This window comes from Taudactylus pleione, unplaced genomic scaffold (assembly GCF_031769625.1).
Source record: "Taudactylus pleione unplaced genomic scaffold, aTauple2 ptg001377l, whole genome shotgun sequence".
NCBI lineage: Eukaryota > Metazoa > Chordata > Amphibia > Anura > Myobatrachidae > Taudactylus > Taudactylus pleione.
Window position 1 is genome coordinate 340,060 of NW_028285777.1, and position 21,806 is coordinate 361,865.

The 21,806-nt window shown below is 43.8% G+C and overlaps 1 protein-coding gene across 3 annotated transcripts in view; it reads left to right on the forward strand.

The window, feature by feature from the left end:
• LOC148442971 (secreted frizzled-related protein 2-like) overlaps positions 1–7,847 on the forward strand; it is a 217,611-nt gene extending 209,764 nt beyond the window's left edge. For all 3 annotated transcript variants that reach the window (XM_088463447.1, XM_088463448.1, XM_088463445.1), the window contains one exon: positions 6,137–7,847. In XM_088463447.1, coding sequence (XP_088319573.1) covers positions 6,137–6,441 — 305 coding nt within the window. In that variant the 3' untranslated portion in view covers positions 6,442–7,847. The remainder of the gene's footprint in view (positions 1–6,136) is intronic.
• The last annotated feature ends 13,959 nt before the right edge of the window (positions 7,848–21,806 follow it).

Here is a 21,806-nt window from a genome sequence, read left to right on the forward strand (position 1 = left end):
TGATATGTGACACCTGTATATCTGTGTGCACCTGAGTCTGTATATGGGAGACTGCGCTGAGTAATGTGATATGTGACACCTGTATATCTGTGTGCTCCTGAGTCTGTATATGGGAGACTGCGCTGAGTAATGTGATATGTGACACCTGTATATCTGTGTGCTCCTGAGTCTGTATATAGGAGACTGCGCTGAGTAATGTGATATGTGACACCTGTATATCTGTGTGCACCTGAGTCTGTATATAGGAGACTGCGCCGAGTAATATGATATGTGACACCTGTATATCTGTGTGCACCTGAGTCTGTATATAGGAGACTGCGCTGAGTAATGTGATATGTGACACCTGTATATCTGTGTGCTCCTGAGTCTCTATATTGGAGACTGTGCTGAGTAATGTGATGTGTGACACCTGTATATCTGTGTGCACCTGAGTCTGTATATAGGAGACTGCGCTGAGTACTGTGATATGTGACACCTGTATATCTGTGTGCTCCTGAGTCTGTATATGGGAGACTGCGCTGAGTAATGTGATATGTGACACCTGTATATCTGTGTGCTCCTGAGTCTGTATATAGGAGACTGCGCTGAGTAATGTGATATGTGACACCTGTATATCTGTGTGCACCTGAGTCTGTATATAGGAGACTGCGCCGAGTAATGTGATATGTGACACCTGTATATCTGTGTGCACCTGAGTCTGTATATAGGAGACTGCGCTGAGTAATGTGATATGTGACACCTGTATATCTGTGTGCTCCTGAGTCTGTATATGGGAGACTGCGCTGAGTAATGTGATATGTGACACCTGTATATATCTGTGCTCCTGAGTCTGTATATGGGAGACTGCTCTGAGTAATGTGATATGTGACACCTGTATATATCTGTGCTCCTGAGTCTGTATATGGGAGACTGCGCTGAGTAATGTGATATGTGACACCTGTATATCTGTGTGCTCCTTAGTTTGTATATGGGAGACTGCGCTGAGTAATGTGATATGTGACACCTATATATCTGTGTGCTCCTGAGTCTGTATATGGAGACTGCGCTGAGTAATGTGATATGTGACACCTGTATATATCTGTGCTCCTGAGTCTCTATATGGGAGTCTGTGCTGAGTAATGTGATGTTTGACACCTGTATATCTGTGTGCACCTGAGTCTGTATATAGGAGACTGCGCTGAGTACTGTGATATGTGACACCTGTATATCTGTGTGCTCCTGAGTCTGTATATGGGAGACTGCGCTGAGTAATGTGATATGTGACACCTGTATATCTGTGTGCTCCTGAGTCTGTATATAGGAGACTGCGCTGAGTAATGTGATATGTGACACCTGTATATCTGTGTGCACCTGAGTCTGTATATAGGAGACTGCGCCAAGTACTGTGATATGTGACACCTGTATATCTGTGTGCTCCTGAGTCTGTATATGGGAGACTGCTCTGAGTAATGTGATATGTGACACCTGTATATCTGTGTGCTCCTGAGTCTGTATATAGGAGACTGCGCTGAGTAATGTGATATGTGACACCTGTATATCTGTGTGCACCTGAGTCTGTATATAGGAGACTGCGCCGAGTAATGTGATATGTGACACCTGTATATCTGTGTGCACCTGAGTCTGTATATAGGAGACTGCGCTGAGTAATGTGATATGTGACACCTGTATATCTGTGTGCTCCTGAGTCTCTATATTGGAGACTGTGCTGAGTAATGTGATGTGTGACACCTGTATATCTGTGTGCACCTGAGTCTGTATATAGGAGACTGCGCTGAGTACTGTGATATGTGACACCTGTATATCTGTGTGCTCCTGAGTCTGTATATGGGAGACTGCGCTGAGTAATGTGATATGTGACACCTGTATATCTGTGTGCTCCTGAGTCTGTATATAGGAGACTGCGCTGAGTAATGTGATATGTGACACCTGTATATCTGTGTGCACCTGAGTCTGTATATAGGAGACTGCGCCGAGTAATGTGATATGTGACACCTGTATATCTGTGTGCTCCTGAGTCTGTATATGGGAGACTGCGCTGAGTAATGTGATATGTGACACCTGTATATATCTGTGCTCCTGAGTCTGTATATGGGAGACTGCGCTGAGTAATGTGATATGTGACACCTGTATATATCTGTGCTCCTGAGTCTGTATATGAAGTGCAACAGAACTTGGAACAAAAAAATGCTACAGCCGCTACATTGTAGCAGTTTGTATACAGATTCGGAGACTCAGTTGCACACAGATATACAAGTGTCGCACATCAAATAGCGCAGTTTGCTGGAGCCTCCTAGTCACATCGCATTGCGACTTAGACGCATTTTCAGCAACAAAAAAAAAGACGCCTGGCGCTAGCAGAGTATCTCGGGACCTGGCGCGCAGAGAGGGGCTTTTTAGCACGTCTGCTCATTGGCTAACAGTAGAGAAGAGGGAGTATTCTGAGGAAATGTAAATAAAGTGTCCACCTGCCCTTCCGTAGGAGTGATGCACAATACAGAAGCCCCTCCCTCATAATGAACCGGTCTGCGTGCAGTGTTAGTTCAGGACACATCACGCACTGGTCGCAATGCGCACGGATCTCTTGTATTTCAGCTTACTGCGCATGCGCTAAAGAAAATAATCACTCTCTGTGTATGTGCTGGATTAAGTATCCGCACCCTTACAGAGATAGCTATATACTGCCGCAATATCTGTGATATGTTACTTTGTACACGGTAACTGGGTGATGACCATGCAGTGCTGGTTCCAGGAGGAAGAGGGGATCAGGTCAATCACCCCCACTGTCACACACCTTCTCCTTCCGCTCCTCCCAAGGGCTGAGCTCTGACTGATTGCCTCCTCGCCGCCCTGGATCCGCCACTGTAAGCATGCAACTACGCAGAACTCTTATGTTTTGTGGGAGTGGCAAGCGAGTATCATAGGCGTGTAAGCTGACTTACTCGCGAATGTCATGGGCGTGTAAGCTGACTTCCTTGCGAGTATCATAGGCGTGTAAGCTGACTTCCTTGTGAGTGTCATGGGAGTGTAAGCTGACTTCCTTGCGAGTATCATAGGCGTGTAAGCTGACTTCCTTGCGAGTGTCATGGGCGTGTAAGCTGACTTCCTTGCGAGTGTCATGGGCGTGTAAGCTGACTTCCTTGCGAGTGTCATGGGCGTGTAAGCTTACTTCCTTGCATGTGTCATGGGCGTGTAAGCTGACTTCCTTGCGAGTGTCATGGGCGTGTAAGCTGACTTCCTTGCGAGTGTCATGGGCGTGTAAGCTGACTTCCTTGCAAGTGTCATGGGCGTGTAAGCTGACTTACTTGCGAGTTTCATGGGCGTGTAAGCTGACTTACTTGCGAGTGTCATGGATGTGTAAGCTGACTTCCTTGCGAGTCTCATGGGCGTGTAAGTTGACTTCCTTGCGGGTGTCATGGGTGTGTAAGCTGACTTCCTTGCGAGTGTAATGGGCGTGTAAGCTGACTTCCTTGCGCGTGTCATGGGCGTGTAAGCTGACTTCCTTGCGAGTGACATGGGCGTGTAAGCTGACTTCCTTGCGAGTGTCATGGGTGTGTAAGCTGACTTCCTTGCGAGTGTCATGGGAGTGTAAGCTGACTTCCTTGCGAGTATCATAGGCGTGTAAGCTGACTTCCTTGCATGTGTCATGGGCATGTAAGGTGACTTCCTTGCGAGTGTCATGGGCGTGTAAGCTGACTTCTTTGCGAGTGTCATGGGCGTGTAAGCTGACTTACTTGCGAGTGTCATGGATGTGTAAGCTGACTTCCTTGCGAGTGTCATGGGCGTGTAAGCTGACTTACTTGCGAGTGTCATGGGTGTGTAAGCTGACTTCCTTGCGAGTGTCATGGGCGTGTAAGCTGACTTCCTTGCGAATGTGTCATGGGCGTGTAAGCTGACTTACTTGTGAGTGTCATGGGTGTGTAAGCGGACTTCCTTGCTAGTGTCATGGGCTTGTAAGCTGACTTACTTGCGAGTGTCAATCGCCCCCACTATCACACACCTTCTCCTTCCGCTCCTCCGAAGGGCTGAGCTCTCAGCCGGCTCTGACTTAGACTGATTGCCTCCTCCCTGCCCTGGGTCCTGCACTGTAAGCATGCAAATACGCAGAACTCTTATGTTTTGTGGGAGTGGCAAGCGAGTATCATAGGCGTGTAAGCTGACTTACTTGCGAGTGTCATGGGCGTGTAAGGTGACTTCCTTGCGAGTGTCATGGGCGTGTAAGGTGACTTCCTTGCGATTGTCATGGGCGTGTAAGCTGACTTCCTTGCGGGTGTCATGGGTGTGTAAGCTGACTTCCTTGCGAGTGTCATGGGCGTGTAAGCTGACTAACTTGCGAGTGTCATGGGCGTGTAAGCTGACTTCCTTGCGAGTGTCATGGGCGTGTAAGCTGACTTCCTTGCGAGTGTCATGGGCGTGTAAGGTGACTTCCTTGCGAATTTCATGGGCATGTAAGCTGACTTACTTGTAAGTATCATAGGCGTGTAAGCTGACTTCCTTGCGAGTGTCATGGGCGTGTAAGCTGACTTACTTACGAGTGTCATGGGCGTGTAAGCTGACTTACTTGCGAGTGTCATGGGCGTGTAAGCTGACTTACTTGCGAGTGTCATGGGCATGTAAGCTGACTTCCTTGCGAGTGCGAGTGTCATGGGCGTGTAAGCTGACTTCCTTGCGAGTGACATGGGCGTGTAAGCTGACTTCCTTGCGAGTGTCATGGGTGTGTAAGCTGACTTCCTTGTGAGTGTCATGGGCGTGTAAGGTGACTTCCTTGCGAATTTCATGGGCATGTAAGCTGACTTACTTGCAAGTATCATAGGCGTGTAAGCTGACTTACTTGCGAGTGTCATGAGCGTGTAAGCTGACTTACTTGCGAGTGTCATGGGCATGTAAGCTGACTTACTTGCGAGTATCATTGGCGTGTAAGCTGACTTCCTTGCGGGTGTCATGGGCGTGTAAGCTGACTTACTTGCGAGTGTCATGGGCGTGTTAGCTGACTTACTTGCGAGTGTCATGGGCGTGTAATCTGACTTCCTTGCGGGTGTCATGGGCGTGTAAGCTGACTTCCTTGCGAGTGTCATGGGCGTGTAAGCTGACTTACTTTACTTGCGAGTGTCATGGGCGTGTAAGCTGACTTCCTTGCGAGTGTCATGGGCGTGTAAGCTGACTTCCTTGCGAGTGTCATGGGCGTGTAAGCTGACTTACTTGCGAGTGTCATGGGTGTGTAAGCTGACTTACTTGCGAGTGTCATGGGTATGTAAGCTGACTTCCTTGCGCGTGTCATGGGCGTGTAAGCTGACTTCCTTGCGAGTGACATGGGCGTGTAAGCTGACTTCCTTGCGAGTGTCATGGGCGTGTAAGCTGACTTCCTTGCGAGTGTCATGGGCGTGTAAGGTGACTTCCTTGCGAATTTCATGGGCGTGTAAGCTGACTTCCTTGCGAGTATCATAGGCGTGTAAGCTGACTTACTTGCGAGTGTCATGGGCGTGTAAGCTGACTTACTTGCGAGTGTCATGGGCGTGTAAGCTGACTTACTTGCGAGTGTCATGGGCATGTAAGCTGACTTCCTTGCGGGTGTCATTGATGTGTAAGCTGACTTCCTTGCGAGTGTCATGGGCGTGTAAGCTGACTTCCTTGCGAGTGTCATGGGCGTGTAAGCTGACTTACTTGTGAGTGTCATGGGCGTGTAAGGTGACTTCCTTGCGAGTGTCATGGGCGTGTAAGCTGACTTCCTTGCGAGTGTCATGGGCGTCACTAGGGGGGGTGCGGGCTGCTCCGGATGTCATCCTCCGTGGGTGTGACACCAGAATGCCAGCTCCTCCTCCGTGACCGGGAGCCAGGGGCTGCACTGTGATGTTATTGTGCAGCGCCCGGCTTCCGGTCACTGAGGAGGAGCCGGTAATGTGGGGAGAGTCTCTGGGGGCATCCCGGCATCCCCAGGAGTGCTGGGAACACCCCCAAAGTGATGAAACTGGGGAGGGGGCATGCCCCCTTCCCACAAGGTCACGCCACATCCCACAACTCCACGCCACACTGGGTGTCACCAACCTCAGTGACACCACTGCGTACTGATCCTCAGGCCCTTTATGCGGAATAGCCACCACTGTCTTGTGTTTACCTGTTGTGTCTCCTTCTTCATTCTCAGCTCTGAAAATAAATATCCGGTCAGTCTCCACCATGGATGGAGATGTCATGGTGGTCCCAGAAGTGAGGAGCAGGACAGTCTATAAGGCTAAAGGATGGATGGAGGAGGAACTGAAGAAGACCGTTCTCTGGCTGACAGATGGCGACAACTGCATCTGCCAAGACATCCAGGAACCGGGGGCCACAGTGCTAGTATTGGGGCACCGGGCGGATGACAGGCTTGTTATCTCATGGGTCAGGAAATGGCAGAAAAGTGAGAAGGAGATGAAAAAGTTTTCCAGGACTGTACGGAAGCTTCAGTGCTAGAGGCGACCTTCACCCTGGAGGAGGGTGGACGGCGTGGTACGTGCCACGGTAATAACCTCACAGGAACCAAGGTCCTTCTCAATCCTGCTCCATAGCCCACATTGGAGGCTGCTATATGAGGAGCCTATATATTACAGCAGATTATTCACCAGGCTCCTGAGACTCTGCACACTCCAGTCACTGCCATAACGTCCACGTCAGACGAAGGGACAGACTCATATTTACTATCGGTGCAATGAAAGTGATGACAGACGTGGCAGAGAATGACCATTATGTCCTCGAGCGATGACAAATCACCATTTTATACATCTTTTCTGTTCTCGCTACTATAACGCGATAGAGGCTTCGGACTGTGCTATATCGTCGTCCTATACAATGTCCTCGCTGGTGGAATGGTGGAAATCCATCTATGTACTGGGCCTGTGCTCCACATTCACCGACTCCCAGTACGTGAGCCCGGAGTAACGATCTGGTTTCCAATACAGACAAACGACTCCATTGGTTTTTATATTTTACTCTGGACCTACTACCTAATTACCAGCAACTGCTATGTATACGGCGCCTGTAATCCACAGATTCCACGCAGGGAGGATAGTTATAGGGGGGAGGGAGAGGTTTTAAAGATTCTGTCAGCATTTCAGTATCCAAGGAACAAATGTCAATTTTCTGTGCATGAAAAAGGTGCATTTGTATAAGAAATAGGAGTTTATGACGGTTCTAGATAAAACATTTAATAAAATGATGTGTTGAAAAGTAACAGGCTGCTTAGGTCCTTAGAATCCAGGTTTGGTGAATAGAAAAAAAATAAAGGTTTGGATCCACATTTACACAGTATAATACAAAACGAAGGATGATTTCCAGAGTTTAAACTATTTTCTCAATTCGAATACTTTAATCATCATTACTTCTAGAAATGAAAAGATTTTGGCCCTCTCAAAAGAGATGTTAAAACGGCTCCAGCCTAACGATACTTCCCACTCTCACTCAGCTGGGTCTGCCCCTCCCACTGCGCCAGGAGCCAGCAGACATGAGATTTCAAGGACAAATGTTTTTTAATTGTGCAAACAGGCTTTTATTTTCAGTATCATTATCTCTGTGCTAAGAAAGAGGGGATTGAGTGCTGTATAGTGGGGGCTTATGTAATAGGTTGCCAGTTGGTTTTACCTTTAAAATGATTGCAACTAGAAATCAGCATTGTGAACAATAGGACAAATGTAATATTTTCAGCTAACTGCAATTATCTTACAATTGATTTACTATTGTCAAGATAAAAGGTAAGCACATATCCATCACTGACGGTGGGAGATCTCCAAGGTGGGAGGCGGAGGGAATCCCAGCGTTCTGGGGTGAGCGACCGGTAGTGTGCGTTACTGATAAATCAATGTACAGACGGAATGTGTAAGAGATTGATGTATATAAACAATTCTTATCGCTCCAGAATTATGTCTTATGTGTCAGTTATTTTCTCAGTATTTCCATCCAATACTATCACCCAATACTACATTACACTAACTACATCACTACCCATCTGTCCCAGGTACCTGATCTATATACACATTCCTGTTATCCTCAGTATCCCCATCCCATAACACCCCCATCACTACATCACACTAATTACATCATTACCCATCTGTCACATGTACCTGATCTATATACACGTTCCTGTTATCCTCAGTATCCCCATCCCATAACACCCCCATCACTACATCACACTAATTACATCATTACCCATCTGTCACATGTATCTGATCTATATACACATTCCTGTTATCCTCATTATCCCCATCCCATAACATCCCCATCACTACATCACACTAATTACATCATTACCCATCTGTCACATGTACCTGATCTATATACACATTCCTGTTATCCTCAGTATCCCCATCCCATAACATCCCCATCACTACATCACACTAATTACATCATTACCCATCTGTCACATGTACCTGATCTATATACACGTTCCTGTTATCCTCAGTATCCCCATCCCATAACATCCCCATCACTACATCACACTAATTACATCATTACCCATCTGTCACATGTACCTGATCTATATACACGTTCCTGTTATCCTCAGTATCCCCATCACATAACATCCCCATCACTACATCACACTAATTACATCATTACCCATCTGTCACATGTACCTGATCTATATACACGTTCCTGTTATCCACAGTATCCCCATCCCATAACACCCCCATCACTACATCACACTAATTACATCATTACCCATCTGTCACATGTACCTGATCTATATACACGTTCCTGTTATCCTCAGTATCCCCATCCCATAACATCCCCATCACAACATCACACTAATTACATCATTACCCATCTGTCACATGTACCTGATCTATATACACGTTCCTGTTATCCTCAGTATCCCCATCCCATAACATCCCCATCACTACATCACACTAATTACATCATTACCCATCTGTCACATGTACCTGATCTATATACACGTTCCTGTTATCCACAGTATCCCCATCCCATAACACCCCCATCACTACATCACACTAATTACATCATTACCCATCTGTCACATGTACCTGATCTATATACACGTTCCTGTTATCCTCAGTATCCCCATCCCATAACATCCCCATCACTACATCACACTAATTACATCATTACCCATCTGTCACATGTACCTGATCTATATACACGTTCCTGTTATCCTCAGTATCCCCATCCCATAACACCCCCATCACTACATCACACTAATTACATCATTACCCATCTGTCACATGTACCTGATCTATATACACATTCCTGTTATCCTCAGTATCCCCCATCCCATAACACCCCCATCACTACGTCACACTAATTACATCATTACCCATCTGTCACATGTACCTGATCTATATACACGTTCCTGTTATCCTCAGTATCCCCATCCCATAACACCCCCATCACTACATCACACTAATTACATCATTACCCATCTGTCACATGTACCTGATCTATATACACGTTCCTGTTATCCTCAGTATCCCCATCCCATAACATCCCCATCACTACATCACACTAATTACATCATTACCCATCTGTCACATGTACCTGATCTATATACACATTCCTGTTATCCTCAGTATCCCCCATCCCATAACACCCCCATCACTACATCACACTAATTACATCATTACCCATCTGTCACATGTACCTGATCTATATACACATTCCTGTTATCCTCAGTATCCCCATCCCATAACACCCCCATCACTACATCACACTAATTACATCATTACCCATCTGTCACATGTACCTGATCTATATACACGTTCCTGTTATCCTCAGTATCCCCCATCCCATAACACCCCCATCACTACATCACACTAATTACATCACTAATCATCTGTCACATGTACCTGATCTATATACACGTTCCTGTTATCCTCAGTATCCCCATCCCATAACACCCCCATCACTACATCACACTAATTACATCATTACCCATCTGTCACATGTACCTGATCTATATACACGTTCCTGTTATCCTCAGTATCCCCATCCCATAACACCCCCATCACTACATCACACTAATTACATCATTACCCATCTGTCACATGTACCTGATCTATATACACGTTCCTGTTATCCTCAGTATCCCCCATCCCATAACACCCCCATCACTACATCACACTAATTACATCACTAATCATCTGTCACATGTACCTGATCTATATACACGTTCCTGTTATCCTCAGTATCCCCATCCCATAACACCCCCATCACTACATCACACTAATTACATCATTACCCATCTGTCACATGTACCTGATCTATATACACGTTCCTGTTATCCTCAGTATCCTCATCCCATAACACCCCCCATCACTATATCACACTAATTACATCATTACCCATATGTCACATGTACCTGATCTATATACACGTTCCTGTTATCCTCAGTATCCCCCATCCCATAACATCCCCATCACTACATCACACTAATTACATAATTACCCATCTGTCACATGTACCTGATCTATATACACATTCCTGTTATCCTCAGTATCCCCATCCCATAACACCCCCATCACTACATCCCACTAATTACATCATTACCCATCTGTCACATGTACCTGATCTATATACACATTCCTGTTATCCTCAGTATCCCCCATCCCATAACACCCCCATCACTACATCACACTAATTACATCATTACCCATCTGTCACAGGTACCAGATCTATATACACATTCCTGTTATCCACAGTATCCCCATCCCATAACACCCCCATCACTACATCACACTAATTACATCATTACCCATCTGTCACAGGTACCAGATCTATATACACATTCCTGTTATCCTCAGTATCCCCCATCCCATAACATCGCCCATCACTACATCACACTAATTACATCACTAATCATCTGTCACATGTACCTGATCTATATACACGTTCCTGTTATCCTCAGTATCCCCATCCCATAACACCCCCATCACTACATCACACTAATTACATCATTACCCATCTGTCACAGGTACCTGATCTATATACACGTTCCTGTTATCCTCAGTATCCCCCATCCCATAACACCCCCATCACTACATCACACTAATTACATCATTACCCATCTGTCACAGGTACCTGATCTATATACACATTCCTGTTATCCTCAGTATCCCCATCCCATAACACCCCCATCACTACATCACACTAATTACATCATTACCCATCTGTCACAGGTACCTGATCTATATACACGTTCCTGTTATCCTCAGTATCCCCATCCCATAACACCCCCCATCACTATATCACACTAATTACATCATTACCCATCTGTCACAGGTACCTGATCTATATACACGTTCCTATTATCCTCAGTATCCCCATTCCATAACACCCCCCATCACTATATCACACTAATAACATCATTACCCATATGTCACATGTACCTGATCTATATACACGTTCCTGTTATCCTCAGTATCCCCCATCCCATAACATCCCCCATCACTACATCACACTAATTACATCATTACCCATCTGTCACAGGTACCTGATCTATATACACGTTCCTGTTATCCTCAGTATCCCCATCCCATAACACCCCCATCACTACATCACACTAATTACATCATTACCCATCTGTCACATGTACCTGATCTATATACACGTTCCTGTTATCCTCAGTATCCCCCATCCCATAACACCCCCATCACTACATCACACTAATTACATCACTAATCATCTGTCACATGTACCTGATCTATATACAGATTCCTGTTATCCTCAGTATCCCCATCCCATAACATCGCCCATCACTACATCACACTAATTACATCACTAATCATCTGTCACATGTACCTGATCTATATACACGTTCCTGTTATCCTCAGTATCCCCATCCCATAACACCCCCATCACTACATCACACTAATTACATCATTACCCATCTGTCACAGGTACCTGATCTATATACACATTCCTGTTATCCTCAGTATCCCCATCCCATAACATCACCATCACTACATCACACTAATTACATCATTACCCATCTGTCACAGGTACCTGATCTATATACACGTTCCTGTTATCCTCAGTATCCTCATCCCATAACACCCCCATCACTACATCACACTAATTACATCATTACCCATCTGTCACATGTACCTGATCTATATACACGTTCCTGTTATCCTCAGTATCCTCATCCCATAACACCCCCATCACTACATCACACTAATTACATCATTACCCATCTGTCACATGTACCTGATCTATATACACGTTCCTGTTATCCTCAGTATCCCCCATCCCATAACATCCCCATCACTACATCACACTAATTACATAATTACCCATCTGTCACATGTACCTGATCTATATACACGTTCCTGTTATCCTCAGTATCCCCATCCCATAACATCCCCATCACTACATCACACTAATTACATCATTACCCATCTGTCACATGTACCTGATCTATATACACATTCCTGTTATCCTCAGTATCCCCATCCCATAACATCCCCATCACTACATCACACTAATTACATCATTACCCATCTGTCACATGTACCTGATCTATATACACATTCCTGTTATCCACAGTATCCCCATCCCATAACAACCCCATCACTACATCACACTAATTACATCATTACCCATCTGTCACATGTACCAGATCTATATACACGTTCCTGTTATCCTCAGTATCCCCATCCCATAACATCCCCATCACTACGTCACACTAATTACATCATTACCCATCTGTCACATGTACCTGATCTATATACACGTTCCTGTTATCCTCAGTATCCCCATCCCATAACACCCCCATCACTACATCACACTAATTACATCATTACCCATCTGTCACATGTACCTGATCTATATACACATTCCTGTTATCCTCAGTATCCCCCATCCCATAACATCGCCCATCACTACATCACACTAATTACATCACTAATCATCTGTCACATGTACCTGATCTATATACACATTCCTGTTATCCTCAGTATCCCCCATCCCATAACATCGCCCATCACTACATCACACTAATTACATCATTACCCATCTGTCACATGTACCTGATCTATATACACGTTCCTGTTATCCTCAGTATCCCCATCCCATAACACCCCCATCACTACATCACACTAATTACATAATTACCCATCTGTCACATGTACCTGATCTATATACACATTCCTGTTATCCTCAGTATCCCCCATCCCATAACACCCCCATCACTACATCACACTAATTACATCATTACCCATCTGTCACATGTACCTGATCTATATACACATTCCTGTTATCCTCAGTATCCCCCATCCCATAACACCCCCATCACTACATCACACTAATTACATCATTACCCATCTGTCACATGTACCTGGTCTATATACACGTTCCTGTTATCCTCAGTATCCCCATCCCATAACAGCCCCATCACTACATCACACTAATTACATCATTACCCATCTGTCACATGTACCTGATCTATATACACATTCCTGTTATCCTCAGTATCCCCATCCCATAACATCCCCATCACTACATCACACTAATTACATCATTACCCATCTGTCACATGTACCTGATCTATATACACATTCCTGTTATCCTCAGTATCCCCCATCCCATAACACCCCCATCACTACATCACACTAATTACATCATTACCCATCTGTCACATGTACCTGATCTATATACACGTTCCTGTTATCCTCAGTATCCCCATCCCATAACACCCCCATCACTACATCACACTAATTACATCATTACCCATCTGTCACATGTACCTGGTCTATATACACGTTCCTGTTATCCTCAGTATCCCCCATCCCATAACACCCCCATCACTACATCACACTAATTACATCATTACCCATCTGTCACATGTACCTGATCTATATACACATTCCTGTTATCCTCAGTATCCCCATCCCATAACACCCCCATCACTACATCACACTAATTACATCATTACCCATCTGTCACATGTACCTGATCTATATACACGTTCCTGTTATCCTCAGTATCCCCCATCCCATAACATCCCTATCACTACATCACACTAATTACATCATTACCCATCTGTCACATGTACCTGATCTATATACACAATCCTGTTATCCTCAGTATCCCCATCCCATAACATCCCCATCACTACATCACACTAATTACATCATTACCCATCTGTCACATGTACCTGATCTATATACACATTCCTGTTATCCTCAGTATCCCCATCCCATAACACCCCCATCACTACATCACACTAATTACATCATTACCCATCTGTCACATGTACCTGATCTATATACACATTCCTGTTATCCTCAGTATCCCCCATCCCATAACATCGCCCATCACTACATCACACTAATTACATCACTAATCATCTGTCACATGTACCTGATCTATATACACGTTCCTGTTATCCTCAGTATCCCCATCCCATAACACCCCCATCACTACATCACACTAATTACATCATTACCCATCTGTCACATGTACCTGATCTATATACACGTTCCTGTTATCCTCAGTATCCCCATCCCATAACATCACCATCACTACATCACACTAATTACATCATTACCCATCTGTCACATGTACCTGATCTATATACACGTTCCTGTTATCCTCAGTATCCCCCATCCCATAACACCCCCCATCACTACATCACACTAATTACATCATTACCCATCTGTCACATGTACCTGATATATATACACGTTCCTGTTATCCTCAGTATCCCCATCCCATAACATCCCCATCACTACATCACACTAATTACATCATTACCCATCTGTCACATGTACCTGATCTATATACACATTCCTGTTATCCTCAGTATCCCCATCCCATAACATCCCCCATCACTACATCACACTAATTACATCATTACCCATCTGTCACATGTACCTGATCTATATACACGTTCCTGTTATCCTCAGTATCCCCATCCCATAACACCCCCATCACTACATCACACTAATTACATCATTACCCATCTGTCACATGTACCTGATCTATATACACGTTCCTGTTATCCTCAGTATCCCCATCCCATAACATCCCCATCACTACATCACACTAATTACATCATTACCCATCTGTCACATGTACCTGATCTATATACACGTTCCTGTTATCCTCAGTATCCCCATACCATAACACCCCCATCACTACATCACACTAATTACATCATTACCCATCTGTCATATGTACCTGATCTATATACACGTTCCTGTTATCCTCAGTATCCCCATCCCATAACATCCCCCATCACTACATCACACTAATTACATCATTACCCATCTGTCACATGTACCTGATCTATATACACGTTCCTGTTATCCTCAGTATCCCCTATCCCATAACATCCCCATCACTACATCACACTAATTACATCATTACCCATCTGTCACATGTACCTGATCTATATACACGTTCCTGTTATCCTCAGTATCCCCATCCCATAACATCCCCATCACTATATCACACTAATTACATCATTACCCATCTGTCACATGTACCTGATCTATATACACATTCCTGTTATCCTCAGTATCCCCATCCCAAAACATCCCCATCACTACATCACACTAAGTACATCATTACCCATCTGTCACATGTACCTGATCTATATACACATTCCTGTTATCCTCAGTATCCCCCATCCCATAACATCCCCCATCACTACATCACACTAATTACATCATTACCCATCTGTCACATGTACCTGATCTATATACACATTCCTGTTATCCTCAGTATCCCCCATCACATAACACCCCCATCACTACATCACACTAATTACATCATTACCCATCTGTCACAGGTACCTGATCTATATACACGTTCCTGTTATCCTCAGTATCCCCATCCCATAACACCCCCATCACTACATCACACTAATTACATCATTACCCATCTGTCACATGTTCCTGATCTATATACACGTTCCTGTTATCCTCAGTATCCCCATCCCATAACATCCCCATCACTACATCACACTAATTACATCATTACCAATCTGTCACATGTACCTGATCTATATACACATTCCTGTTATCCTCAGTATCCCCATCCCATAACACCCCCATCACTACATCACACTAATTACATCATTACCAATCTGTCACATGTACCTGAACTATATACACATTCCTGTTATCCTCAGTATCCCCCATCCCATAACATCCCCCATCACTACATCACACTAATTACATCATTACCCATCTGTCACATGTACCTGATCTATATACACGTTCCTGTTATCCTCAGTATCCCCTATCCCATAACATCCCCATCACTACATCACACTAATTACATCATTACCCATCTGTCACATGTACCTGATCTATATACACGTTCCTGTTATCCTCAGTATCCCCATCCCATAACATCCCCATCACTATATCACACTAATTACATCATTACCCATCTGTCACATGTACCTGATCTATATACACATTCCTGTTATCCTCAGTATCCCCCCATCCCATAACATCCCCCATCACTACATCACACTAATTACATCATTACCCATCTGTCACATGTACCTGATCTATATACACATTCCTGTTATCCTCAGTATCCCCCATCACATAACACCCCCATCACTACATCACACTAATTACATCATTACCCATCTGTCACAGGTACCTGATCTATATACACGTTCCTGTTATCCTCAGTATCCCCATCCCATAACACCCCCATCACTACATCACACTAATTACATCATTACCCATCTGTCACATGTACCTGATCTATATACACGTTCCTGTTATCCTCAGTATCCCCATCCCATAACATCCCCATCACTACATCACACTAATTACATCATTACCAATCTGTCACATGTACCTGAACTATATACACATTCCTGTTATCCTCAGTATCCCCCATCCCATAACATCCCCCATCACTACATCACACTAATTACATCATTACCCATCTGTCACATGTAACCTGATCTATATACACGTTCCTGTTATCCTCAGTATCCCCATCCCATAACACCCCCATCACTACATCACACTAATTACATCATTACCCATCTGTCACATGTACCTGATCTATATACACATTCCTGTTATCCTCAGTATCCCCCATCCCATAACATCCCATCACTACATCACACTAATTACATCATTACCCATCTGTCACATGTACCTGATCTATATACACGTTCCTGTTATCCTCAGTATCCCCATCCCATAACACCCCCATCACTACATCACACTAATTACATCATTACCCATCTGTCACATGTACCTGATCTATATACACGTTCCTGTTATCCTCAGTATCCCCATCCCATACACCCCCATCACTACATCACACTAATTACATCATTACCCATCTGTCACATGTACCTGATCTATATACACATTCCTGTTATCCTCAGTATCCCCATCCCATAACACCCCCATCACTACATCACACTAATTACATCATTACCCATCTGTCACATGTACCTGATCTATATACACATTCCTGTTATCCTCAGTATCCCCCATCCCATAACACCCCCCATCACTACATCACACTAATTACATCATTACCCATCTGTCACATGTACCTGATCTATATACACGTTCCTGTTATCCTCAGTATCCCCATCCCATAACATCCCCATCACTACATCACACTAATTACATCATTACCCATCTGTCACATGTACCTGATCTATATACACGTTCCTGTTATCCTCAGTATCCCCATCCATAACACCCCCCATCACTACATCACACTAATTACATCATTACCCATCTGTCACATGTACCTGATCTATATACACATTCCTGTTATCCTCAGTATCCCCATCCCATAACACCCCCATCACTACATCACACTAATTACATCATTACCCATCTGTCACATGTACCTGATCTATATACACGTTCCTGTTATCCTCAGTATCCCCCATCACATAACACCCCCATCACTACATCACACTAATTACATCATTACCCATCTGTCACAGGTACCTGATCTATATACACGTTCCTGTTATCCTCAGTATCCCCATCCCATAACATCCCCCATCACTACATCACACTAATTACATCATTACCCATCTGTCACAGGTACCTGATCTATATACACATTCCTGTTATCCTCAGTATCCCCATCCCATAACATCCCATCACTACATCACACTAATTACATCATTACCCATCTGTCACATGTACCTGATCTATATACACGTTCCTGTTATCCTCAGTATCCCCAATCCCATAACACCCCTATCACTACATCACACTAATTACATCATTACCCATCTGTCGCATGTACCTGATCTATATACACGTTCCTGTTATCCTCAGTATCCCCATCCCATAACACCCCCATCACTACATCACACTAATTACATCATTACCCATCTGTTACATGTACCTGATCTATATACACGTTCCTGTTATCCTCAGTATCCCCATCCCATAACACCCCCATCACTACATCACACTAATTACATCATTACCCATCTGTTACATGTACCTGATCTATATACACATTCCTGTTATCCTCAGTATCCCCATCCCATAACACCCCCATCACTACATCACACTAATTACATCATTACCCATCTGTCACAGGTACCTGATCTATATACACATTCCTGTTATCCTCAGTATCCCCCATCCCATAACACCCCCATCACTACGTCACACTAATTACATCATTACCCATCTGTCACATGTACCTGATCTATATACACATTCCTGTTATCCTCAGTATCCCCATCCCATAACACCCCCATCACTACATCACACTAATTACATCATTACCCATCTGTCACATGTACCTGATCTATATACACGTTCCTGTTATCCTCAGTATCCCCATCCCATAACATCCCCATCACTACATCACACTAATTACATCATTACCCATCTGTCCCAGGTACCTGATCTATATACACGTTCCTGTTATCCTCAGTATCCCCATCCCATAACACCCCCCATCACTACATCACACTAATTACATCATTACCCATCTGTCACAGGTACCTGATCTATATACACGTTCCTGTTATCCTTAGTATCCCCCATCCCATAACATCCCCATCACTACATCACACTAATTACATCATTACCCATCTGTCACATGTACCTGATCTATATACACGTTCCTGTTATCCTCAGTATCTCCATCCCATAACACCCCCATCACTACATCACACTAATTACATCATTACCCATCTGTCACATGTACCTGATCTATATACACATTCCTGTTATCCTCAGCATCCCCATCCCATAACATCCCCATCACTACATCACACTAATTACATCATTACCCATCTGTCACATGTACCTGATCTATATACACGTTCCTGTTATCCTCAGTATCCCCCATCCCATAACATCCCCATCACTACATCACACTAATTACATCATTACCCATCTGTCACATGTACCTGATCTATATACACATTCCTGTTATCCTCAGTATCCCCATCCCATAACATCCCCATCACTACATCACACTAATTACATCATTACCCATCTGTCACATGTACCTGATCTATATACACGTTCCTGTTATCCTCAGTATCCCCATCCCATAACACCCCCATCACTACATCACACTAATTACATCATTACCCATCTGTCACATGTACCTGATCTATATACACTTCCTGTTATCCTCAGTATCCCCATCCCATAACACCCCCATCACTACATCACACTAATTACATCTTTACCCATCTGTCACATGTACCTGATCTATATAGACGTTCCTGTTATCCTCATTATCCCCCATCACATAACATCCCCATCACTACCTCACACTAATTACATCATTACCCATCTGTCACATGTACCTGATCTATATACACGTTCCTGTTATCCTCAGTATCCCCATCCCATAACATCCCCATCCCTACATCACACTAATTACATCATTACCCATCTGTCACATGTACCTGATCTATATACACATTCCTGTTATCCTCAGTATCTCCATCCCATAACACCCCCCATCACTACATCACACTAATTACATCATTACCCATCTGTCACATGTACCTGATCTATATACACGTTCCTGTTATCCTCAGTATCCCCCATCCCATAACATCCCCATCACTACATCACACTAATTACATCATTACCCATCTGTCACATGTACCTGATCTATATACACGTTCCTGTTATCCTCAGTATCCCCATCCCATAACACCCCCATCACTACATCACACTAATTACATCATTACCCATCTGTCACATGTACCTGATCTATATACACATTCCTGTTATCCTCAGTATCCCCATCCCATAACACCCCCATCACTACATCACACTAATTACATCATTACCCATCTGTCACATGTACCTGATCTATATACACGTTCCTGTTATCCTCAGTATCCCCCATCCCATAACATCCCCATCATTACATCACACTAATTACATCATTACCCATCTGTCACATGTACCTGATCTATATACACGTTCCTGTTATCCTCAGTATCCCCCATCCCATAACATCCCCATCACTACATCACACTAATTACATCATTACCCATCTGTCACATGTACCTGATCTATATACACATTCCTGTTATCCTCAGTATCCCCATCCCATAACACCCCCATCACTACATCACACTAATTACATCATTACCCATCTGTCACATGTACCTGATCTATATACACGTTCCTGTTATCCTCAGTATCCCCATCCCATAACACCCCCCATCACTATATCACACTAATTACATCATTACCCATCTGTCACATGTACCTGATCTATATACACATTCCTGTTATCCTCAGTATCCCCCATCCCATAACATCCCCATCACTACATCACACTAATTACATCATTACCCATCTGTCACATGTACCTGATCTATATACACATTCCTGTTATCCTCAGTATCCCCATCCCATAACACCCCCATCACAACATCACACTAATTACATCATTACCCATCTGTCACATGTACCTGATCTATATACACGTTCCTGTTATCCTCTGTATCCCCATCCCATAACACCCCCATCACTACATCACACTAATTACATCATTACCCATCTGTCACATGTACCTGATCTATATACACGTTCCTGTTATCCTCTGTATCCCCATCCCATAACACCCCCATCACTACATCACACTAATTACATCATTACCCATCTGTCACATGTACCTGATCTATATACACGTTCCTATTATCCTCAGTATCCCCATCCCATAACATCCCCATCACTACATCACACTAATTACATCATTACCCATCTGTCACATGTACCTGATCTATATACACGTTCCTGTTATCCTCTGTATCCCCATCCCATAACACCCCCATCACTACATCACACTAATTACATCATTACCCATCTGTCACATGTACCTGATCTATATACACGTTCCTGTTATCCTCAGTATCCCCATCCCATAACATCCCCATCACTACATCACACTAATTACATCATTACCCATCTGTCACATGTACCTGATCTATATACACATTCCTGTTATCCTCAGTATCCCCCATCCCATAACATCCCCATCACTACATCACACTAATTACATCATTACCCATCTGTCACATGTACCTGATCTATATACACGTTCCTGTTATCCTCATTATCCCCATCCCATATACCCCCATCACTACATCACAGTAATTACATCATTACCCATCTGTCACATGTACCTGATCTATATACACATTCCTGTTATCCTCAGTATCCCCATCCCATAACACCCCCATCACTACATCACACTAATTACATCATTACCCATCTGTCACATGTACCTGATCTATATACACATTCCTGTTATCCTCAGTATCCCCATCCCATAACACCCCCATCACTACATCACACTAATTACATCATTACCCATCTGTCACA